The 24939-nt window shown below is 46.3% G+C and overlaps 2 protein-coding genes across 4 annotated transcripts; one reads left to right on the top strand and one right to left on the bottom strand.

Moving 5' to 3' along the window:
* Positions 1 to 5076: 5076 nt before the first annotated feature.
* gtf3ab (general transcription factor IIIA, b) lies at positions 5077 to 8088 on the top strand. Its single transcript, XM_028970013.1, has 9 exons — positions 5077 to 5247; positions 5340 to 5434; positions 5513 to 5579; positions 5752 to 5840; positions 6269 to 6342; positions 6652 to 6735; positions 6837 to 7069; positions 7285 to 7338; positions 7951 to 8088. The coding sequence occupies exons 1-9, from the start codon at positions 5131 to 5133 to the stop codon at positions 8065 to 8067; spliced, it is 930 nt and encodes a 309-aa protein (XP_028825846.1). The 5' UTR covers positions 5077 to 5130; the 3' UTR covers positions 8068 to 8088.
* Positions 8089 to 8933: 845 nt separating this feature from the next.
* lnx2a (ligand of numb-protein X 2a) lies at positions 8934 to 24877 on the bottom strand. 3 transcript variants are annotated; one of them, XM_028970644.1, is made up of 11 exons: positions 24745 to 24877; positions 21919 to 22342; positions 18956 to 19188; positions 18661 to 18798; positions 18084 to 18283; positions 15127 to 15492; positions 14174 to 14353; positions 13577 to 13754; positions 13257 to 13485; positions 12021 to 12179; positions 8934 to 9392 (listed from the first exon to the last, which is right to left on the bottom strand). In XM_028970644.1, the coding sequence occupies exons 2-11, from the start codon at positions 22140 to 22142 to the stop codon at positions 9257 to 9259; spliced, it is 2043 nt and encodes a 680-aa protein (XP_028826477.1). In that variant the 5' UTR covers positions 22143 to 22342; positions 24745 to 24877; the 3' UTR covers positions 8934 to 9256. The 3 variants fall into 3 exon arrangements, with proteins under 3 accessions (XP_028826477.1, XP_028826475.1, XP_028826476.1); XM_028970642.1 differs by having other exon boundaries at positions 21794 to 22342; XM_028970643.1 differs by lacking the exon at positions 24745 to 24877 and adding an exon at positions 24442 to 24656 and having other exon boundaries at positions 21794 to 22342.
* Positions 24878 to 24939: the final 62 nt, after the last annotated feature.

Consider the following 24939-nt stretch of genomic DNA (forward strand, 5'->3'; position numbering starts at 1 on the left):
CATGACTCAAGATTCCTTTTTATTGTGATACAACAGATATGCAATTATGCTTCAGGTAGATGTATTTGCTGTGGATGAGAATACGCTTATAAATGTCTTAATTTTTTATTTTTTTATTGTGGCTTTGTTTTTAAGAGTAAATGTTTCAACCCAGTTTGTCCGTCAATGGGTGCTTGGTGGAACCATTTAAGTATAATATGTGGTCTGCTAAAATGTGTGATAATCTGGAATAAGTTTGACACTATTCAAACATGGAAAAACAGACTTTTCTATTAATATTTTTTTTTTTTTTTTCAGGACTGACTCTTTCAAGGGTTATGGTGGTGGTGACATAATACAGTCCAATCTGTAATTGTTTATTATGATTGTGATGTAAAAGAACACCTGAGAAAAATGAAGCATATTGGTCTCTGCCCTAACATATAAAGTGTCATTGAAAGTAAGGTGCGGTGGTACACTGAGAGTGGATGGGCACGCCCCTCACTAAAAGCTGTCTCCAGTAAAATAAAAAGACAAGTGGAGGGGGTGGGCAGGTTTGGGTAAGTCAAGTAGGAGTAAGCAAACTAGATCAATAGGTAGAAAAATTAATTTATATTGTATGGGGCATGGTTTAGGTTAGTCATTTACTCGGTCGCTTCAAAAGAATTTTGATCACCATGCCAATCATAAAATTAGGCCTTCCTTATTAATTTAGTTCCATTCGTAAATGAGCTGGGTAGTCATTAGCTCTCTATGAATACATCACAACCCCACCCCCCCGCATCAGGTTGTGTGCTGTGTGTCCTTGTGGTTGTAGCTCAGAACGGACGCTAGTGGGCACTGTTGCTCTGTAAACGGCGCTGTGGTTCGGACATGCCAGGCCAATAAATAATATTACCTTCGGTTCTGTGGCACTTTCAGCTCATAATGCTGAGAGTAACGTGCCAAATATAGAAACTACAATTAAAAAAAGTATATTTGTTAAAATATACAAGGAGACACAATTGAATATTGCTGCTTCTTTACTTCTGCTGTAGAAGTAAAGTAACTTGAAAAGACATTTAAAAACACCCCGAGTTAATTATTTTACATTCAATAATGTGTATTTTCACCAATTTAAGTCCCCTAATGGAAGCAGGGCTTGTAATTTAGGGTGTCAATTGGCTGATTGTACGACATGCAAATACTCCCTACTGCCATCGTGAGTGGAATATTAATGGCGGAACGCACCATATTCGCACAAGTTATCTTTACTACATGGAGACAGACAAGTGACTCACAGTTACATAAACCACATTTTCCTGGCCGCACTTGGGGGTCGTTGCTCCACCGTGTTAGGCACGTCAGGCTTGCCGAGCGGCATGGTGTGAGTGTAATGTCCGACAACCCCCCCCCCTCAGCCTACCGTGGCGTGGTGTTTAGTTTAGGGAAGCTGAATGGCTGAGTGGATGCCTGACAAATATGTTATCTCATCCCACCTCAACTCTTTAACCAATATTTGCTTCAATTAGGCACGGCGTGAGATAGAAGGAGCAGCAGGTGTGTGTGTGTGTGTGTGTGTGTGTGAAAAGAAAACATGTAATCTCTTGTTATTTTTAATTACTACCCTGTTAACTAACATGCATGCAGTGATTAGATTGTAATGCAGTTCATGTTAATCGGGGGTTTTCTTCACTGATCATCTCAAAGCTTTTGCCCAAACCCACTATAATCTCAAGGTAAATGTTACAAAAACCTGTCCTGGTATGAAATATATATCATTACATTGCCTCAGATTTTCTATGGCGCAAACACATCGTCATAACATATTCTTTCTGTGAGCAGTTTGTACAGGGGACACAGACACATACACTTTGTCCCTTTTGAGCAGAGGACACGGTCACGTGTGCCAGCCAGCCATGCCATGGTTTAGAGAGTTTAACAGCCCGGATGAATGTGATTAGGCATCGCGAAGGTCAGGATCAATGCAATCAATCAAAAAGGTGACACGCGTGGCCCTGTTAATCGATCACTATGGACACAAAAGAGGAGCACTAATTTTGAACCCAGCGCTGATGGGGCACCGGCCCAGGGACGTCAAAGCTTAACGTCTCCCATCCAGCGCGGCTCAGCGAGTGTCCCCTTCAGCGTCACTCCCTTCATTAAGCGGTCCCTCCGGCGCTCCGGGGAGGCGTTCTCACGCCGAGCAGGCCTCCGCCCGGAGCCCGCCGCGGCGGCGCGAAGCGCTGACTCACGGGAGTTACTGATTGAACGGGGGAGAGAGTAAACACGCCGGGCGAGCGCGGACGGACGGAGCGGGCCCGGGCCGGATAAAAGCCGGGCTGCGGCGCGAGCTCCTCAATCACGGCCGCTTGACACCCGCAGATTGAGGCCGTCAACCCGCGCGGCGGCCATATCGACCGGGCCTGTTACACATTAACCCCCCCCCACCCCCCCGCCGCCAAGGAGCGGAGCAGATAGTGCAAACACTGGACGCGGTGATAGGGAGACAAGGCAGGGTTCTAGTCTGGCTCTCCCCAATCCACCCTGCCTGTCAGACACGGTTTCACTCTCACCGTGACCCCAAAAAAAAAAAAAAAAACCCCGAAGAGGTGAGAAGCGACCGGGAGCAAAGAAATAGAAGCGAGGGCTGATGTCCCACAACAAACACGGAGCCCCCGCCGTATCGCCCGGAGATTGTGTTTGTCTTGTTAGCTTGTTGGCACTTATCGGGGCAGACCATTGCCATACAGATAGGGCGACGGCGGTATCGATCCTGCCCCCGAAACAGGAAGGGCCGAGGCGGCACGGAGACCGGATGAGGAGGCGGGAGGTTGGCAACGAGGCGACAAGGGGTCAGACCAACGAGCCGCTGGAAAGGCAAAAGGGGCTTGGCTCGGGGCTCTCTTTTATCGACTTGTGTTTTCCTTATCGCTTTCCTCCCCTTTCCTCGGGCTGGAGAGAATTTCCCAACTGTGGATGAGCGCTCCGCATCTACAGGCCCGGTTTTGGTGTAACAGAGCGAAGACGGCCTTCTGCCGTGTTTGGGAACATCTTGAGATTAGATATGGTTTACAAGAACACACCAACTCCGTCTTTCCCGTCAACTACACACCGTGTACGTACTTTACGGCACATCCTGGACTCAAGCTTGACCAGATTACGAGACGTCACCCTTTTGCGGTTATTCTTGAAAAATCCCCACAATATTAGATGCTACATCTGCTAGATTTTTTTTTGATTTACCATGGAGTAAGTAAACGTTGCCTTCAATATGTACCGAATCATCAAATGTATTCTTACTTATTAAGACTGTAATGTTATATTTGGACTTTTCCTTGGCAACAATATTGTAATGTAACATCATGAATTGTGATGATCACAAACACCCCGAAGGCAAACTATTTCCCCTATGAAACTTGGATTACACAATGAGAGCATAAATATACACCGGCAAAATCAGATTTACTACGCCAGACATACACATGGCAGACACAACCCCTTCAATTGGAAATACTTTAGTAAACTTGAGACACACAAAACGCCTAGTTAAGAACATTAACAAATTACGTTGACTTCATTGCTTCCCATAAATGAGTGTTTATTTACACTGGACAATTGACTGCGGAAAAGCAATATGAATATAATTTCATATTAATGTAATTTTTGGTAAGGAGTCATTTTCCCCTTCACCATTGGACCTAGTGTCATCTACTGACCATATTTTCGCATCTATTACGAGTAAAATGACTATGATCTGAATGGAGAGCGTGGATGCTGTAAGATATGGAAAGGTGGTATTTATTCGTGCATTGAGCAAGCTGGATCACCTTGGGACAGGCCGTGGAAGAGCATTGGATTCTGGTTAGCAGTAAATCACGCCTATCAGTAAAACGCATAAGCGTTGTTGATAAGCCCTGATTACGGCCGTAAATTCCGTGTGATGGAGACGGATTGTCTCTCCAACTCGCAACAAAAGTCCCCGTGTACAAACATGCCGGAAGGAGCCACCGTGGCTCCAGTCTCTGTCGAAACGGAGTGAAAGATCATGCCTTTACATATCAATACAATATTGATATACTCTCGCCAGCCACATTGTTTAAAAGGTCGTGGGTCACAACCTTGGTGATTGGGGGGGTGATGTGATTCTCATCCGACGCAACACGATCCATCCTGTAATAAGGAACCGGCCGCAGGATGAAAGCCAGCAGCCACTTTCAACCGGCTCGTCCAGATCAAGGTGGAGCTGGTCACATGATAGCAGCTGCACTATATTCTCTAAATCTAAACCCAATACGTGATTTAATACCAGGCTTTACAAATCTCATATATATTTATATACAGTACAGGCCAAAAGTTTGGACACCTTCTCATTCAATGTGTTGTATTTATTTTCATGACCATTTATGTTGGTAGATTCTCACTGAAGGCATCAAAACTATGAATGAACACGTGTGGAGTTCTGTACTTAACCAAAAAAGGTGAAATAACTGAAAGCATGTTTTATATTCTAGTTTCTTTGCTCTGATTACTGCTTTGCACACTCTTGGCATTCTCTCGATGAGCTTCAAGAGGTCGTCACCTGAAATGCTTCTCCAACAGTCTTGAAGGAGTTCCCAGAGGTGTTTAGCACTTGTTGGTCCAGCTCATCCCAAACCATCTGGACTGGGTTCAGGTCCGGTGACTGTGGAGTCCAGGTCTCCACTTTTTGTTAAGTACATAACTCCACATGTGTTCATTCATAGTTCTGATGCCTTCAGTGAGAATCTACCAACATAAATGGTCATGAAAGTAAAGAAAACACGTTGAATGAGAAGGTGTCCTGTACTGTACACACACATAATAACTCTTCATAGGTCATGTCTGATGCGTGTTGGGTGACAGGGGGACCCCCCCACCCACAGGAAGGAGCCAAATCGGAAATGTGGCCACATGGAAGCCGTAGTCAAAAATCGGTGCATTTTGCCGCAGTAAATGTGTTTTTCATTGTTGTACGCTGTTGTTTTTTTTGTTTGTTCCTTCTGAAAGAGGAACGTTGAGAACGTAGTTTTCGGGAGGGTTCCCCGGTGTCCTCTGGCGGTAGTACCTTCCACTACGGATAAAACCAGAACGCAGGCGGCACGTAACTCCTGCTAGACACAAAATACGATTAAAACAAAACACCATAAAACCATGGGAGAGAAGTTGCACGATCCGCGCAAGAACTTTGTTTGCTCTTTCCTGAACTGCAAAGCGTCTTATACCAAAGCGTGGAAGCTGGACGCGCATCTGTGCAAACACACCGGACTGGTGAGTAGCGTTCTGCGCGCGTCCGGCGGCGACTCCGCGTCGCTCAGGTGTCCCTCAGGTGTCCCTCAAGTGTCCCTTCCTCCTGGCGACAGAGGCCGTTCGCCTGCGAGGACTGCGACAGGAGCTTCTGCGCCCGGCGCCAGCTCGCCCGCCACCGGCTGACGCACGGCGGAGAGCGGCCTTGCGTGTGAGACGAGCGTCGGCGTCCCGTCCCCCCTCACCTCGGGTCCCCGGGTCCCTCACGGTTCTCCCCTCTGCCCTCCAGGTGCTCGGCCGCCGCCGGCATGAAGAGCCACGTCGCCCAGGCCCACCAACGCAGCAAGCGTTACAAGGTCGGACCTCCAGGACCAGCCTTTGCACCTCTCGTTTAATAGCCCAGTTGTTGTTTTTAATGGACTTGTACAAAGCTCACAAGTTCATTCCTAGTTCATAATTAGGCGTTTTCAGCTGCAACAAAACACAATAAAATGTCCTGGACGTTTTACATTTTTCTTTCCCCTCCAGTGTGATCATGAGGGTTGTACCAAGGACTTCCACAAACGAGGCCAGCTGAAGGGCCACAAAATCGTGCACGTTCAACTTTTCGATGTACAGTGAGTACGACGTGCTGTGCTGGGCCCTCAGCCGGAGTTGCCAGATACAGCTCCATATCCCCCCAAAAAAGAGTCTGAGGTTTTGTTCTCTCAAGTTTAAGTAATAGATGTTTCAACCACGGTCTTAAATGGCCGACACATGGGTCTCATAAATCAAATGCGGCCTTCTCGCTACAAAACTCTGCCACTGGACTACCAGCGGCTTGCAACACAGCCCAATGGCCATTTTTTTACATCATGCATTCTTCAGCTATGCTGTGTAGTCTTTGCCTTCCCTCAGTTTATAGCCGAGCTCCTTTTCGTTTGGGGCTCCTGGGTAGTGAAATGTGTTCATGTAAGATCTGGGGGCTTCAGCGGCCCAATCTGGCAACGTTTGTTGCTTTTTTTTTTTTTTTTTTTTTTAATCTATTTTATGTGAACTTCTGAAGATGCAGTTTTGAGGGGTGTGGCCGGAGCTTCACTACGTCCAAACTCATGACACACCATCTGAAGGTCCACAAAGGTGACGTCACATGCTCTTCAATATGCACACTTACTGCTGAAGATTTGAGGGGCAGCGGTGGCCTAGCGGTTAAGGAGGCAGCCCCGTAATCAGAAGGTTGCCTCTTCGAATCCCGAGGTGCCACTGAGCAAAGCACTGTCCCCACACACTGCTCCCCAGGCGCCGGTCATGGCTGGGTGGCAAGGGCGATTGGTTACATGCAGAGGACCCATTTCGTTGTCACCGTGTGCTCTGCTGCACTGTTTCACAATGACAATCACTTCATGTTTAAGTTGATATTTATTTATTTCATTTAAAAAAAATTTTTAGGCTACCCTTGTGGAGAAGAGGACTGTTCTTTTCAAGGGAAAACCTGGACCGAATATCAAAGCCACAAGAAGCTGGAGCACAGATGTAAATGTCCTTTTCTTTTAAATTAAATCTGATAATCTAGGCTCTCCTCTCCTCCTCTTTTATTTTATTTATTTATTTATTTTTATAACTACCTCCCCCAGTGAACCTGCAGTGTGACCAGTGTAAAAGGGTGTTCCACAAGGCCTGTTTCTTGCATGCGCACCAGAAGCGCGTTCACTCGGGTGAGCGTTGCGTGTTCAGGTGCACCACGGAAGGATGCCAGCAGAGCTACACGACCCGCTTCAACCTGCAGAATCACGTGCGGTCCTTCCACGAGGGCACGCGGCCCTTCTCCTGCCCACATGCAGGCTGCGGAAAGGCCTTTGCCATGGAGGTAGGTGCATCATTCAACCCTAGAACAGATGGAATAATTTCACCTGGTGTGTTACACAGATGGACGTGTAATGTGGCCGGGGTCAGTCTGCCAAATATGTCGAAACGTGACTGGTCTCACGGGATTGATTTTTAAAAGCAGACTAGTTTAATTAGTGGAACGCTTAAACCTGGGAGTTTGTTCTGACTTTGCTACTGTTTATCCTGAACCTGCAGGAAAGTCTCAAGCGACACTCAGTAGTCCATGACCCGGAGAGGAAGAAAATTGAGGTAAACTGGATGTCTTGGCTCCCTCTATAGCCCCCTCCTCCATCTCATGGAGGTTAGACTTGCCTACCTCCTCAACCCGCAAATGAGGGACTCTTTATATTAGTCAGCAGCTCAGCGCTGATAAATAGCCCCCACGGCACCGCAGTACGTACCAAGGATTCTAAAGAGATTCTAAATATTTAGTTTTATATGCATTATCAGTATCGCCGATACAAGCCTGAGTTTTACTTTGTATAGCACGTCCTTAGTGGAAGTTGCTCCTGTACAGATTCTGCTGCAGTGTTAAAAAAAATCGCGTTCAGCAAGGCAAACTGACTCACTGCATTATGGGATCTGTAGTTTGTGTAACCAGCGCTTCATATTGCCGGCCCATAATAATTGATCTATATAAAGTTATCTTGAGTTTGACACCTTTTTGCAAATTTTTATTTTTGCCATGCTTACATTAGTCTATTATTGGCTGACTAAGCTACGTTTTTGATGCTGTCGTGGAAGGGCCAAATTAAAATCGGCCACAATTCGGGACCGTTTGCAACCCTAGGTGAGGTGTAGCCACCGTCTGTTTTGCAGAGTAAACTCATGCACTGACTTGGTTTTGTCACCTTGACCCAGAAAAAAACCAAACCAAAGCAGGAGCCTTCCGGTAGAGCCAAGGTTTCCGATGCTGCTAAGCTAGCAGTCCGTCTACAGAACTTCAAGTTGAACCCGGAGGCACAAAACGAAGTGTAGCCTTTCAGCTCATCTCAAGACCAGCCCCTTTTACATCCAGTTTTTTTTTTTTTGTTACAACCTGATCACTTTAATAAACCATTTTTTTTCTGCAGTACTTTCAGTGTGTGTTCATTATCTGCTGGAACTGAGGTTCCTTGTGAGGAACCCACTTGGGTGGGTGGGAGCTCTGTGTTTTACAACTTTAATTCCCTTCCTGTGGTAGACCATGAATCCATCATCTAGATGGCCACCAAATTGGGGACAGAATACTTAGTGGTAAGATTAATTTGTTTGGGGGTTAGGATAATAAGTGTTGTGGTAGGACACCTTTACTTCTATTTCCTTACACCATATTGTTGAGGGAAAACCGTGCTGTATGGCTGCTCTAACATCTGCTGTAAACCATGTGTCCACCCCTCACATTTAATATCACAAAGGTGACCTGGGTTTTTATCTTGCTGTGGGTGGGGTGTACATTAGGCAGCAAGTCCAGGAAGCTTTGTCATTAATATTAGTGTTAACGGGGGGGGGCATTGACTAGTGTAAGAAGTCAAGACTAAAACATAACTGGTCCAATGAAGGGAAATCGGGACCGTTTACCCTCACCTAACACACCTGACCTGATCCTTGCTACCACCCAAGCTGTGCAGAGCAGTGAACTATGGCCATGACACATCATGTGGCTGTAGCGAGAAGGAAAGTTGGTGAAGGCATGCTTTGGGCAATGATCTACTTTGTGGCAGGACACACCTCGCTGGAAGCGGTATTCCCCGATGCCACTGTCCCTTTACAGCAGGATAATGTGTTCTGCTAAATGGGAAAACCACGTCTCTACCATCACCAAATCATGGAATTTGTAACCAAGCATACAACAGAAGCCTGAATTTCACCGCTGTGGGAAAGATTTATTAAACAAATATTTTAACACACACATACAGACACACACACACAAATATAAAACCCCCCCAAATACATTGGACCGCTGGTTGTCATGGTAATGGAAAGACCTTAAGGCTGCGCTCATGGGGGTGAGGCCACACGGGCGTGGCAGGGTTACTAAGGCCTGTTTTTTTTTTTTCTTTCCTGGCATCGAGTGAAGCAAATCAAGTTCTGAGACCCACGTTTACAGTAACGGCACATCCGTGGCGACGCATTACAAAAACGGGAGCGTTAAAAACACAGATGTAAGTAGAGTCTGAGGGGCGAGCTACGCCAGGCTGCCAGGCCAAGACACCACTGTGAGCGCCACCCGACTCCGCTGCTCCTTCAACATGGGCACCAGGGCGGAGTGGCTCATGCCAGCAGTCGGCAGCCCGTTTACGGCAATGATCATGTCCCCGCACCTACAGAAAAGCAAGAAGAGGTTCACCATAACTGCGCACGCAGAACGTTTTATGCCTGAACTGAATGGAATAAGTAAAAAGGAATGGAAAAACGTTTTTGAACACTGGTATCTCTTGCAAAAAAAATTACCTTATTTTCGGCTCACATGTACTGTGAGTATTATTCTCCAAAAAAAATACTGCATTTTTGGACAGGGCTGCCTGTGTCGCATGCATGTGCTCCATGTCATCCTAGCAGGACATTATACAGGGTGGGCCTTTTATATGGACACACCTTAATAAAATGGGAATGGTTGGTGATATTAACGTGGCACATTAGTATATGTGAGGGGGCAAACTTTTCAAGATGGGTAGTGACCATAGTGGCCATTTTGGATCCAACTTTTGTTTTTTCAATAGGAAGAGGGTCATGTGACATCAAATTTATTAGTAATTTCAAAAAACAATGGTGTGCTTGGTTTTAACGTAACTTTATTCTTTCATGAGTTATTTACAAGTTTCTGACCACTTATAAAATGTGTTCAATGTCACCAACCATTCCCATTTTATTAAGGTGTATCCATATAAATGGCCCACCCTGTACATTGTGATTACACCAACTTACACATAGACGGGTATATATTTTAAGAGGACATTTAGCATGTCAGGAGTGCTCACGAAAGTGTCATGATCTGTTAATGGCCTTCTCAATATATTAAGGCAGGTCTTCCTGGTCTAAAAAGAGGACATGTCTTGGGAAAACAGGACGTCAGGTCACCCTAGATAATCTATCTGCATGTTTGGTTTGATAGCAGATGAGGTGCTGAGTCGACTAACAGAGATTGTGCTTGGCCCTGTGTACAATGAGTATTAAGATCAAAGAAACAGAGGAGGAAGCAATGAGAAAGGGATCTACAGTGCTATACTTGCATATGATTTAATGAAGCATTAAGGTGAGACAGAGTGTCATTTTTAGCGCCACAAAAACTGGGTCCTTCTGGTCTCTGTTGTTCCAGCACAGTCAAATGGAATCTTAAAATCAGGTAAATTAACTGACAGTTAAACATTTTACCCGCTAAACTACAGTAGCAAAAAAAAGTTAGTGAACCCTTTTGAATTTCATGATTTTCTGCATTCAATTTTATAAAATGTCAAGGGTAATGACAAATGTTTGCCCAAAATTATGATTTTTTTTTCTTTATTTGGTGGCCTAGCGGATAAGGAAGCAGACCCATACTTGGAAAGTTGCGGGTTCAAATCACAAACCGGCCAAAGGTGCCACTGAGCAAGGCAACGTCCCAAAACAGTGCTCCTTGGACACCTTTCATGGCTCCACACTGCTCACTAAGGGTGATGGACTAAATGGAGAGGACACATTTCTTTGTGTCACCGTGTGCTGTGCCTTGTTTCACAATGACAATCACTTCACTTTAACTATTAAGAACAACCACAAAGGAAAAAGTATGAGAACCCTTGAGTTAATAACCTCATAAAAGCTAACTGAAGTAAGGTGTTAGCATAGCTGGAGGCTTGTTAAGAGAATTAGAAGTGTGGCCCAGAGCCACTTTGACATTCAAACCCTTTGAGATTGCTTCAGTTGAATATTTTGTGAGATCACGGCTTGCCAAAAAGAGCTTTCAGATTATCTGTGATCAAGAACTGTTTTTACTGGAAAGGGTTGCATAGTAATTTCAAAGAATTCAGGGTAGTAGTAGCCTAGTGGGTAACACACTCGCCAATGAACCAGAAGGTTCTGTATGTATGTATGAGGGGGCTATGGGTCAGGAAGGAGGTTGGGCTAATACATCAGCATTTTCACAAAAATAGACACTTTGCCGTCTCCAGAAATACGCAGAAAAGAGAAATTGAGTCTGGAACTTGTTTAAGAAAATTGCCATTCTGGGAAATGCTATCTGGATGCAAGGCCAGATCAGATGAAACTTTTCCTGTTTTAGAGCAAAACGTTCTTGTGTAGACAGGGACTAAGACTGAACTATTTGGGAAGAAGATGCAGCACTCAATCTGGCATAAAAAGAGCAGTGCACATCATCATGAAATCGTCAACCCTGTAGTAAGCTGGGTGATTTGGATTTGTTGCATCAGTGACTGGCTGTCTTGCAATCACTGGGGGGAAGATGAATTCCCAATCCCACCCGTTTCCAAATTTCTCCAGGATAACGTCAGAGTGTCTATATGTCAGCTGGAACTCTGTAGACATTGGGTGATGCAACAGGACAATGGCCCAACGCATGGATGGCTTCAGTGGCCCAAAAGAGATGCCATTGAATGAAGAGAACCATGCACCTGGTGTGTCCTAAGAATGTGACTGAGCTGAAGCAGTTCTGCCATAAAAAAATTGGCTAATATTCTTCCTGAAGCTACAGCTACAGGAAGCCGCTGGTTCGGTTTATAACTGCCAAGGGGGGTTCAACCAATTCAACAAGCAATAGGAGTTGTTTATGGTTGTTCTCAATAACAACTTGAAATATCTTTTTTTTTTTGTGAACATTATATTTGTCAATATCCTTCACTTTTTATTACAAATGAATGCAGAAAACCATGACATTCCAAAAGGGTTCAAACACCTTTTCTTGCCATTGTCCTACCACCGTTGGATAAAGGATAACAGAGGCACGTCTGACCACTCACTTCAGTCGTCCATCATAATATGCCGGTGTTCCTAGTACAATGGTCTTGATGAAGAATGCCTGGTTGCCATGGGTTTCCTCATAACCCCCAACGATGCTGAAGCCCCAGCTGCCTGGGTGATTCCTGCGTAGTACAATCTCGTGGCTGCTGTGCAGGTAGCTGGGAGGGATGGAGAGATGGAGAAAAAGATGAACCAGGACAGCAGTCAGGGGACGGGGGAGAGTGGTGGTGTTAGAAAGTCAGTGTTTGATGCTGACCAGTCCCTCATGCTGCTAATCCAGGGAGTGATTGAGCCAGATGCCCCTGTGTTGGTCAACAGCGATGTCAGCATCAGAAGTCAAACATATTTCTGCTGGCGTTAGTTGACATTCCGTAGAACTGAAACAAAAACTGCAGTTTGGAAGGATGGTGCTACCCCATGTCTGTACTTTGAAGGCCAGCCTTAGTGTTTGGATCTGATGTGGGCAGCTACTGGGAGCCAGTGGAGTAAGGTGGTGTAGGAGAAAACCAGCTGTGAGGCTGCATTCTGTATCAGTTGTAGAGGTTGGATGGCCCTCAGAGGTAGACCAGCTAGAAGGTATTTACAGTATTCCAGTCGTGAGAGTACTAGAGACCGAACAAGTATCTGGGTGGCCTGTGTTGATAGACAATGGCGGATCCATCTGATATTGTAGAGATGGATCCTACATGAGCGGGAAAGATTGCTAATGTGAGCTGAGGAAGGAAAGTTGGTTGTCTACAGTTACTCCAAAGTTGTGTGCACTCCAAGGTTGTGTGCAGTTGCAGAAGGAGAGATCTATGAATTGTCCAGGTAGATAGCAAGATCCTGATGTGGTGAAGATTCTACCGGAACCAGTGAAATGTCCGTTAGACATGCATAGATCTTGAAGGAAGCAGAGTTGTGAAGACCCTGAAGATGAGTTGTGTGTCATCAGCATAGCAGTGGTAGGAGAACCCATGTTGTGAACACACACAGACAAACAGAACAGTCTGTCTCTGGGCTCTTTGGGTCAGGAAGTGGGTCAGGATTGTCGGGCTCCTGCGCTTTCTTCCCCATTCAGTCCTCAGTCTTGTCTGATGTTATCATGCGTGTTCTGTTCTTTGTTTGTAAAAAAAAATCTCCCTTTTTGTGTAAAGTCGTGCAAATGATCTCCAATGACGGAATAATCATGGACAGCAGTAGGCAGAGGTACAGTCTAAAAATAGAATTAACGTTGGACCGTCGGCTTAACTCACCTGGGCAAACCAAGCCACATGACCCATGAAGGTGACCAGCTGGCGTCATAGTCGTTGTTGTCATGATGAGGGAGGAAGTCCTCTTCCTGTTCCTGCTCTGCCACCATGCTAACCTCCAGCGCTCTCAGCTGGACTGAAGAGGAGGCAGCGCTGGCCTTCAGTGTCCCCACTGCCTCGCTGTGACTCAGGCACGTCAGGTCCTGCCCGTTGATGCTAAGCAACACGTCACCTGACACACCGACGTGCCACGGTCAAATGCAGGTCACCTTGGACAGCAAATGCTGTATGCATGCAGGTTACAGAGCCAGAGCCTCTCTCACCTCGTTTGATGCGTCCGTCTCGCGCCAGACAGCCATGGGGCTGGACACTGGTTACGAAGATCGGCAGCTCGCCACTCTTGCTGCCTCGGCCTCCTGCCACGGTCATGCCCAGTGACTCCTGTGGCTCCTTCTTCACGGTGATCTGCTTCTCCTTACAGGTGACGCACTGAGAGAGGTCCTGCAACACAACAATGCACACACACCCCCCCACTGTGAGACTGACCACGGCCCCAAACTCCCCCCAGAGACGCACTACTCATCCATATTTACAGGCGCTAAGCGCATAATTAAAAGCACCGTGTAAAGGCTCATTTACAAAAAAAAGGTCAATTTCACAATGTTTCCAACCTTCCAATAACCACAAGCATGGTCATAATAACACCTTTATTAAGAAGTGACATTTGATGTATTCAACAGTGCATCATCTAGCATCTAACCCTTCCTGGAAAACTTCATCAGTTTCTCCCTTGCGATTCTCTTGAGCTCCACAAGCTTTCAGAAAAATGTGCACAAATAAGGATGTGCACATGGTGTCCATCCTAATGGTGCCATGAGAGAACATTGTTCGACACAAAAGGCAGGAGGCAGCAGACTGACCCTGTGAGTGCTGGCCCGCACCGTTTGCAGGCTGGGCACTGGGCTTGGTGCTGCCGTGTGGGGGAGGGGTGTGGCGTTGTCATGGCACCAGCTCTCTCTGACGGCATTCAGGCTCACTGGGATGGGTGTGGTTTGCTTGTTTGACCGGCCAATCAGGAGGTGGACTCTCTCTCCACTCGTCTGGAGGGAGGACAAAGAGCGGGACAGAGACCATATTGGAGAGAATAGTAAAAAAAAAAAAAAAATTCAGAGATCTCAAGCCGTAGACTTCCACATCTCTTTTAGCACCCAACCCTTCAGCCGAGAGAAGTCTCTGGAACGTCACAACTAATTAACCTTGACACCACTTCTCAGGTCTCCCTGGAGACATCTGTCAGGATGTCTGGTGAGAGTCGTATGGAATGGCTACATGATTTAACAGACAACCACTAACAAGCCAATGAAACGTGATGAGTGTGTTTTACAGAGGCACACACACACACACACACACACATACACAGATGCACCAAAACGCACAGTATAAAGTTATGCAGAATCACACAAGCAATCTCATCAAAGCAAAAATGCAATAAGTAAAGTGAAGTGATTGTCACTTGTGATACACAGCAGCACAGCATACGGTGCACACAGTGAAATTTGTCCTCTGCATTTAACCCATCACCCTGAGTGAGCAGTGGGCAGCCATGACAGGCGCCCGGGGAGCAGTGTGTGGGGACGGTACTTTGCTCAGTGGCAACTCGGCAGATCGGGATTCGAACCGGCAACCTTCTGATTACGGGGCCGCTTCCTTAACCGCTAGGCCACCACTGCCCCAATTCCGTCCATATTCTTGCATTTTTTTTTACACAGAACTGATATTTTTGGTTCCTCTACTTTTTCTGAAACAACAGAAGAATTCTAGAATAAGGGTGGGAACGTATGGAATCTTCTCAAACCAGGTTTCCTGCGCGTACCTGTATGATCTGCGCGGCTTGTTCTGGTGTCCCGTTCCTCAGGTCATGTTCGTTCACTGCCAGCACGCGGTCGTTGCTACACAGTCGCCCGTCCTTGGCTGCCAGACCGCCCTCCAACAGGTCCAGGACAAACACTCCCGCCTCATCGGTGCGGCGCACCAGCTTGATGCCCAGCTGCTCACTGGAGTTGCGCTTCAGCAGGGTGATGCGCAGGCTGTTGGGGCTACCCTCCGGCGTGGCGGGGCCGGGCGGCCGGGCAGCGCAGCGGCGCTCTCTCAGCACTGTCAGCTGCAGGGTGGCGCAGGGGCGTGCGAGGGTTGCCCGGGCAACGTTATGGGGGACATTACTGATGTCCACATTGTTCACCTGGAGCAGTCAGAAAAGTAACAGAACAAGGAACGATAACAGACAAGACTGCTGTGGGATGTCCAGAAATATCAATTAATACTACAAAAAGGGAAGTTTGTGAACAAACTACATGTTGGCTGATCAATCCGCTTGATGAAAGAAGATTAATATTAAATTTAAGATTAAAAGTAGGTAAATGTGTTAATTTGTTTCTAAAATGCATTGCATTGAGAGGAGAGAAGGTGTGAGGAACGCTTATTTTAATTGTTAAAGGTCCCCTATTATGAATATTTCACTTTGTGAGATTATTTAACATTAATATCCCCTCCCCTAGGCTGGTTACGGTCCTGCAGTGGCTAAAAATGGTGAAATGTATAAAGCGTGCTTTGGCCATTTTGCTTCGCCATTCAGAGAGTGGCAGCTCAGCACGAGATCACTTGGTGAGGTCATTTCCTCACATGGATTATACTACCACCGCTATGCTGACGACACACAACTCCTCTTCTCCTTTCCTCCCTCTGATCTTCATGCTGCTTCCAAAATCTCTGCATGTCTAACAGACATCTCGCCTTGGATGACAGCCCATCACCTCCAACTCAATCCCACCAAAACTGAACTAATATTCATTCCAGCAGATTCACCACACCAGGATCTTGCTATTTACCTAGACAACTCGCAGCTCTCTCCTTCTGCAACAGCCCGCAACCTTGGCGTAACAATAGACAACCAACTCTCCTTCTCAACTCACATCAGCAATCTTTCCCGCTCATGTAGATTCCTTCTCTACAATATCAGACAAATCCGCCCTTATCTGTCAACCCAGGCCACCCAACTACTGGTCCAGTCCTTAGTAATCTCACGACTGGACTACTGCAACTCCCTTCTAGCGAGTCTACCACTATGCACCATCCGACCTCTTCAACTCATACAAAATGCAGCAGCACGACTGATCTTCAACCTTCCCAAATTCTCCCACACCGCCCCTCTGCTACGTTCCCTCCACTGGCTCCCAGTAGCTGCACGCATCAGGTTCAAAATACTGATGCTGGCCTACAAAGCCAAACATGCAGCAGCACCATCCTACCTCACAGACCTTATTACACCTCGCACTGCACCTCGTATACTCCGAGCCTCCAGTACTGCTCGCCTGGTCCCTCCATCTCTGAAGGTAAAAGGAAGACGCTCATCTAGACTCTTCTCCGTCTTGGCCCCTCGGTGATGGAATGAACTTCCCCTCGAGGTCAGAACAGCTCAGTCACTGAGCACCTTCAAACGACAGCTCAAGACCTTCCTCTTTAAAGAATATTTAGATTAAATTGTAATTTTCTTGTTGTCGAACTTTGTGTACAGAATCTACAACAGAGTGAATTAAATAGATGTTTTCATAGTTGGGGTCCTAGTGAACCGGAATTGATCTCTTCATCGATGGTAACTTGAAAGCACGTTGTAAGTCGCTCTGGATAAGGGTGTCTGCCAAATGCCATAAATGTAAATGTAAAATGTAAAGCTCAGGCGGTTAGATCTGGAATTTCTCCCCTTATGTCATCATAAGGGGAAAGGTTACCTCCCCTTTCTCAAGCCTTGTCTGCCCAGAGAATGTCTCCTCTAAAAAAGTAACTCCACCAGCCGTCATGGCATGAAAACGTGTGAAGCATTGCAGTTGCTTGGTGACTGAATGTAAAAATGAGCACAAATCAATATTTTTAGTTCCATTACGTGGGCCTCTGAAGAACCAGTGTGGTGTTCCGCAAATGCCTGCTAACATCTATAGGCTGCTCTCCTCCTCATTATGCCTCTACCCTCCTCATTTGTTTTTAAAGCAACACACACCGGAACGGCGAATCCTGGGGAAATCTAATTGTGTGACTGGCTAAAAGTGGCAGTAATTCTGCACCACGGCTGAATTTGGAAAGAGAATTTTTTTGCCTGAGCTGTGCTAGGTGCTGGGTTCACTGAATACTACAGGCCTGGTGGACTGTAGACTGAATTTACAAAAAAGAACGTTATTAACCATGTTTCTATATACAGGGCGGGCCATTTATATGGATACACCTTAATAAAATGGCAATGGTTGGTGATATTGAACACATTTTATAAGTGGTCACAAACTTGTAAATAACTCATGAAAGAATAAAGTTACATTAAAAAACAAAGCACACTATGTTTTTTTCTTGTGAAATTACCAATAAATTTGATGTGTCACATGACCCTCTTCCTATTGAAAAAACAAAAGTTGGATCCAATGGCCGACTTCAAAATGGCCACTATGGTCACCACCCATCCTGAAAAGTTTGCCCCCTCACATATACTAATGTGCCACAAACAGGACGTTAATATCACCAACCATCCCCATTTTATTAAGGTGTATCCATATAAATGGCCCACCCTGTAGTTCTAACCAGTTAATATTTCGATGACAGGCTTTGGAAAACATTGGAATGGAACAGAAAATGACTACATCAGTGCCACCGCTGTGTCAGAAAATGTCTCCTCAATAATATTTGGTCAGAAAGAGACCTTTGATGTACCACTGAACCTAAAGATGCAGACATGGGATGTCGGAAATGTGTCATAAGATTGCCATCTTCTTTTGTTCTGTAGTGCTTTACCTGTAATATCTGGTCCCCAGCGAGCAGTCTCCCATCCCGGGCGATGACCCCATCACGATAAACCTCCTGTATCACCACATTGATCAGCGGGGTCTCATTACCCCCAACAATGCTGATGCCCAGCTCCACGTAGGGGTTGCTGCGATGGACCTCGATGGTAGTGATCTCCCCTTCAGGAAGGGAGGGCAACTTCACACACCCTGAAGGGAAGAGACAGAAATAACAATTGCAGAAGCTGCAGACCTCAGGCCAGATAGACAAAACTCAGCACCTTGGCTCACATTTTTAGACATGAAGCAAAGCTCTTTTTATCCGCTGTAAGCTGCCTGAGGAATAGAGTGGATATTATTAGACAGCCAGCTAACACCACATTTCCTCTGAAGCCGAAATACTGATCGATACGGGAGTACAATATCCTGATGACAACGGGTCTGACTTCCATCTAACATTCACAACTGGGTCGGGTATTAAATCTTGCACTCTTGCTTATTTTTTTTTAGCAGTCTGGTGTTGTTATATGTGCAATCTGGACTCCTATTATAAGTGGGTGGTGTCTGGTGTCATTGTGAGGCTCCACCTTCTTCTGCTGAAAGGGGTGGAGACTCAGCACAGTCCCACCCAGAGGAGACGGAGCTGCCGGTGCGCAGGAGATGAATGCAGGGGTTGCTGAGGGGCCGCTTTACCCGGGGAGGAGCACATTCCAGTCCAACGACACCTACAGGAAAAGTAGCCACACCCCTTCAGCTTCAATAACACACCGACTGTTGACATGTGCACACACACACACACACACACACACACACACACATATATATATATATATATATATATTTTTTTTTTAATATACAAGTTTATCCAGGCCAATAACTCACTGTCTTCTTCTGTGCTCTCTTCAAAGGCAGGGTTATCGACACCGGGCTCATCGGTCCACATGGGTACTGTGCTGCTGCAGGCGTTGGAGCCAGCGGTGGGTGACGGCGTGGCATCCCTCAGGACAGTCTGAGTTGATTGGGGTGGGTCGGTCACCATGGCCCTCTCCTCCCCTTCCCCACAGTCCTGCCGGGGGGCTTCAAGGGCAGCTCTCTGGCTCTGTGTTCCTGGACACCTGCATGGGAACAAAGACATTATGTACACTCACCGGCCATTTTTTTTTTTTTTTTGTGGGGTCGGGGGGGTTAGGAACCATTGCTGACTACTTGCTTTTTGTATTCTTACCTGCAGTCACCAGCTGTACCCACTATCAGCTGCGACCATATTACAAATACATTCAAGATATTAAACAATCATCATACATTACATCAGCAGTCAAATTTTTGGACATTTATGGACCTTCTCAAAACTATGGCATAACACACGTGAGACAAAATAACAAGCAAACAACAAAATGCTTCAAAGTAGCACATCTTGCTTTTTCTCAACCACCTTAAGTTAGAAAATGAGGATGGTTAAATATCCTTCAAAAGGGCACTTTTCATTCACGCAAGTTAATGATCGTTTCAAGAAACATGATGATGCTTAATTATGTTGATGACAATGTACATGAAGAGGTGTTTCATGAGAATGTGATTCATGATACATGTCCCCTTAACTAGATTCTTCAAAACAGCCTCTGCCATAGTCTCCATTGCCTCCATAAAGTAGGTGTAACTGGCGGTGTCCCAGACCAACTTACAATCACTAGTTACATCAACAGATCTTGTGTCTTGTTCAGGGACACAATGGCAGCATGTGAGGTTCAAACCTGCAACTTTATCCGATTCACAGGCAAGTTTGAGACCCACTAGGCTACTCTACTACCATCTTACACCCTGTATTCACAAACTGAAGGGCTCTGAGAGCTACTGGTGGTACAATACAGTGAATTTTTATGTGCAGAGGTAACCGAGAAAATAGCACATGAATAGCATGGTTTTCAACAGTGTGTATTTCCTCATCTTGTTGGTGGGATCTTGGTGGTAGTGGCCTAGTGGGTAACACACTCGCCTATGAACCAGAAGACCCAGTCCAAACCCCACCAATCCCCACCATCGTGTCCCTGAGCAAGACGCTTAACCCTGAGTGTCTCCAGTGGGGGACTGTCCCTGTCACTACTGATTGTAAGTCGCTCTGGATAAATGCTGTAAATGGAAAATCTTAACTCCAAATTACAGAACCAAAATCCAAAGAGGGGCATTTCTCTTCTCAAACAAAAAGTAGATCAATTCTATGGCCTCTGCTATGAGGCTCCTGCAGATAAATGGATTTAAGGATCTCTACTGCTTAGTAGCACCTGATTCTGCCGGTCATCCAATTAATAGCTTCAATTAAGAGCCCAATGGGATTAAAGCATGCTAAACATGCGGACTGCTGTGGATGTCTCTGGGTTCTCCCAAGCCAGACCTCGGCCACTGCAAATATCAGTGCTTCCTCGTGGCTCTGCATCTCAAAGCTGGCAGCCGGTCATTGAAGCTGTCACATAAGGGCAGGCTCAGTTTATCTGCGGCCCTGGTACTCGACAGTGCCAGCATGGTAAGAATAGACGAGGCTAGACAGTGGCCTTTAGAAGTCATGTTGTCATCATAGGTGATCCAACCGAACAATGAGTTACACCAAAGCAATACACCGTCTGTGTTTAACCTAATTAAACACAGAGTTCAAACTGAGGTACTTTCCTCACAAAGCTCCATCAAACCAACCAGTAATCTGGAAATCACTCACCATAGGCCTGGGTTTCCTTTGGCAGTCTCACAGAAGAAATGATTGAACAGGTTTCTGGAGTTAAAGTTTCCCAGCATGGCTGAAGGGGAATATGCCGAGCTGCCACCGGTTTGCACATGACGCTGGACCCAGAGCAACTAATCTCCCATCACATGACTAAGGGGCAATAATCCCCTGATGGGATGTCAGATCTGCTCTCCTTTTGCCAGTGGTGGTACAGAGAGCGAGCGATGGGTCTCATCGATCAAGGGAAGGGACAGATGTCCACAACGATCTCAGAGCTGAGAAGCTTCCTTCGTCGGATCTCTTGACCCACAGCTAGTGCTTAAGCACATACAGGTCCACATTAAAAATACCAACAAATTACAGCCTTTTAATCCATTGTAAATCTATTTTTGATTGATCACAGGCAATAGTTTGAGATGCTCAGCCATAATCCTACAAAAATATAAATAACTTTTACCTATTATTAATTTAGCATATATGAAGGTTTACCTTATTATATAATTTTTCATTTACTACTTCTTATCTATCCAGATGAAATTTGTTCCCTGTTTATAACCCACAAAAAAAACCTGTCCTACAAATCAACCAGACATAATAAGAGAGCAACATGAGATAAATGTAAATGGACAGATGGGTGACAAATAAAAGACAATAACATCTCCAGTCTCCACTCGACTGAATATGTGAAGGTTTCGTTAATTTTTTTATGAGATTTGATGGTGGTTGAGATTCACTTCGAGGGGTTGAAAAGTCTATTCAAAACCTCAAATGTGTGTTGAGTTGTTTTGAGATCTGGTGACTGAAGGTCATGTATAATATAATTTACAGAGATGCTTTTAGAGATTTTTAGAGATGCTTGAGTCCTGTGAATGGGGGGAGGGGGTCAAACTCCTGGAAGCCAGTACTCCCATCATGATAGGACCCCTTTATTAGTTTTATTCCTTTAACTTGTCACCTATCTGTAAGTTCTGTATGAAGGGCTGTATTAGTGTGTGTCCTATATGTACCTGTGCTTGAGATGAGCTTCCAGGTCACAGCGGGGCATGCTGAGCTCACACAAGGGTGCCAGCGGGCACGAAACAGACAGCTTGTCCAACAGTTTGTGGACGAGGATGCTGGAGCGCCGACACACCTGCAGTTGCAGCCTCGCTCGGTCCAGCGGGCAGAAGTCCTTTTCCTGCAGGAAGCTCTGCAGGCAGCGGGCACAGAAGGTGTGTCCACAGGGCGTGTCCAGCGGCTGCACCAGCGGCTGCAGGCAGATGTGGCAGACCAGGTCGTCGTCCACCTCCAGCCGGTAGTTGTAGAGGTGGTTCTCCCAGGCCCGGTGGATCTGCCCACATTCTGGGCACAGCGCATCCAGGACCGCCTGGCTCACTGCCACCGGGTCCACGCCCTCGCCCAGGCTACCCATCGCTTAGCAGAACTGAGCCTTCTCCGGCACTACTACTAGTCTCCTAGGTGATGGGGTCGTACACCACCATCTGCGTCAGCGGGTATGGGAGTCACGCGGCATCCGGAGTCCAGACAGTACCCATGGGAGCCATCCCTCCAGATATCTGGGGAGGGAAAGAACACATGCTTTTACTTTTCAGAAACTTTGCCGTGTGTGTGTGTGTGTGTGTGTGTGTGTGTGCGTGTGTGTGTGGTTCTGCACAGCTGCAGTGAGGGGCAGCTCTCCTTCACTAATCTGACAGTGTAATCTCCCTCTCTCTCGCCTGTTGCAATCTTCCAATCCAACCAGGAGGGAATTATCTGGGATTGAAGCAATGAGCGGCATGCTAAGTGGTGTGTGTGTGTGTGTGTGCATTAGGGAGAAAGAGTTGCAAGTGAGAAAACTGCATAAGGCTGCCTTAATTAATAATGAATAACCATCAGTACCACATGAACACACTTTAAATATAAACCGCCAGGGACAAGCCTATAGATAGTTTATTAGAGCACCACAGTGTCCAGTGTCCAGATGAACCCGCACATGCCTTTAAGAGGCGCAGACAGGGCAAGAGCACATGGTTGCCAACTCTCACGCATCTCTTGCTCGCACAATAATTCTCGCATAATTCTCGCGTAATAAGTGTATTGCCATTATGATTTTTTATTTACTCCAATCACTCGCGTATGTTTTTGATCGCTAGAATAGACCAGAGAGTATTGTTTCTGAGGGAAAGGAAAGAAGCTCTCCGACTGTACCTGGGCTCTTAATAGACTTATCAGCACACTTTTATCTGATTATTGATTAATGCTGTAAACCTTTGCATCCATTACATCAGATGTGTGTAAAAGGATGAGAAAAGTTCAGAGCTATGTTGCCAGATTTTGAGGTGTTCATGTTTTGCAGTTTGGCACCTAAATTATTTCTGCTAATTTGGCACAAACCTCCAGAATGAATCAACTCTGGACTTTGAGAAGAAACCTTTCCATTCCATTAGTCCAATAAATCCAAATGAAATTATTTCAGTGAATCAAGGTAAGAAAAGTTACATGCAAATACGTGTGCCTGTATGCATGTTGCACACAACAAAATGTGTCCTCTGCTTTTAACCATCAGCAGCCATGACAGGCACCCTGTGCCTGTGTGGAGACGGTGCTTTGCTCAGTGGCACCTCGGTGGTTCGGGATTCGAACAGATTACGGGTCCTCTTCTTCACCCGCTAGGCCACCACTGACCCACATGTGTATGGAGACAGGATGTTGCCAACTGGACAAAGTTGGCAACCACGCAGGCACAGTTCAGCTGCCAGCCTCAATTCAAATGCTGCTACCAGGGTTCACGGTGCGAAGCCATCCGTGATTCTGGACTTGCAATTTCTTTGAACATCCCCTGAACTGCCAGAAGCGCCACCTCCGACCTCCAATCACCACCTTCTGCCATGTCTGTGACAACGTGCTGGCTTCTCTCTGAAAGCCCGCTTCTGTCACCGTGACTACCTGCTTCTGTGTCCGTGTCTTGCAGCTGTAGATGAATAATTCATGTGAACACAAGGCTCCTCTGTTCCCCTAACAAAGCACTGTCATCATGTCATCACACACACACACACACACACACCGCTGTCTTTCTCTCACATGCACACATCACCACGCTGCATCAACATGCAACATGCACACACATGCATACAAACTAACTCCTCTAGCTACACATCCATCTCCAAAACCACCTCAAGTCAATAGGGGGGGAAATTGCATTACATAAGGCTCTGGCATTTGAATAGCTTTTGGGAACTGCGGAGGAGAATCTGTTGCAGCACTTGTAATCTTTTTTTGTAAAGTGTGTGGAGATGAGTGTGTGTGGGGGAGCCGTGGCACGGACCGCTTCAAGGCCACTGTATTATTCCACGTCTTCGTCTCTCTCTCTCTCTCTCTCTCTCTCTCTCTATTCTTTTCTTCTCGATAAGATCTCGCCTGTTCGACTTTACGCGTGTGTACAGACAACCGCGCCGTGAAATGCGCCCACGGCACTCTTTATTCCGCTGCAGAATGCGCATGTACCGGGAGTCGTTTATCCTTTACGAAAATGTCCGGTTTTAAAATCAAACCCAACACAAATGATTTTTTCTTCTTTAAAGGCACCGACCTCATAATAAAATCCCTTCATCCACAACTCTACTCGGACCGCTCAAACGTCGCGGCAACTAATATTACGAACATGGAAGTAACCTACCTGCACATCGCCATTTCTCATCCACAAAAGGTAAACGCAGCCAGCCTACAGGCGGCGGATGGACCACAAGGCGTCACCTACTCCCAAATATGACAGGGATGTAGGCAGACCCCCCCTTATTATTAAGGCTTGGCGGAGCCGCAAGGTAAATATCGCCGACTGTCATTTTGTTTTCGAGCCAGAAGGCTGCAGGAGCGGCGGCACACGTATTGCATTTAGAACAAAATGCGATCGTGAAATGTAAACGCCCTTCTTATAATAATGATGGGGGTGGGGGTGGGATAATAGATGCGATCGTGTTACCTGTCTCCCGCTCCTCCGCGGAGAGCTGAACTCCGGCCCCGAGAAGGGGGGACAATTGCAAATCTCGATCGCATTCACCGCAGCCCGCCTCCCTCCCGAGCCGCAGCCGCACGCCGAGCCAGTCCCCCCCCCCCGTATAATCCCGGGAGCAGCTCCGCCCCTCCCGTCCCTGCGCTGGAGGACGGCTGGGCGGGA

This window comes from Denticeps clupeoides, chromosome 2, assembly GCF_900700375.1.
Source record: "Denticeps clupeoides chromosome 2, fDenClu1.1, whole genome shotgun sequence".
NCBI classification, from domain to species: domain Eukaryota; kingdom Metazoa; phylum Chordata; class Actinopteri; order Clupeiformes; family Denticipitidae; genus Denticeps; species Denticeps clupeoides.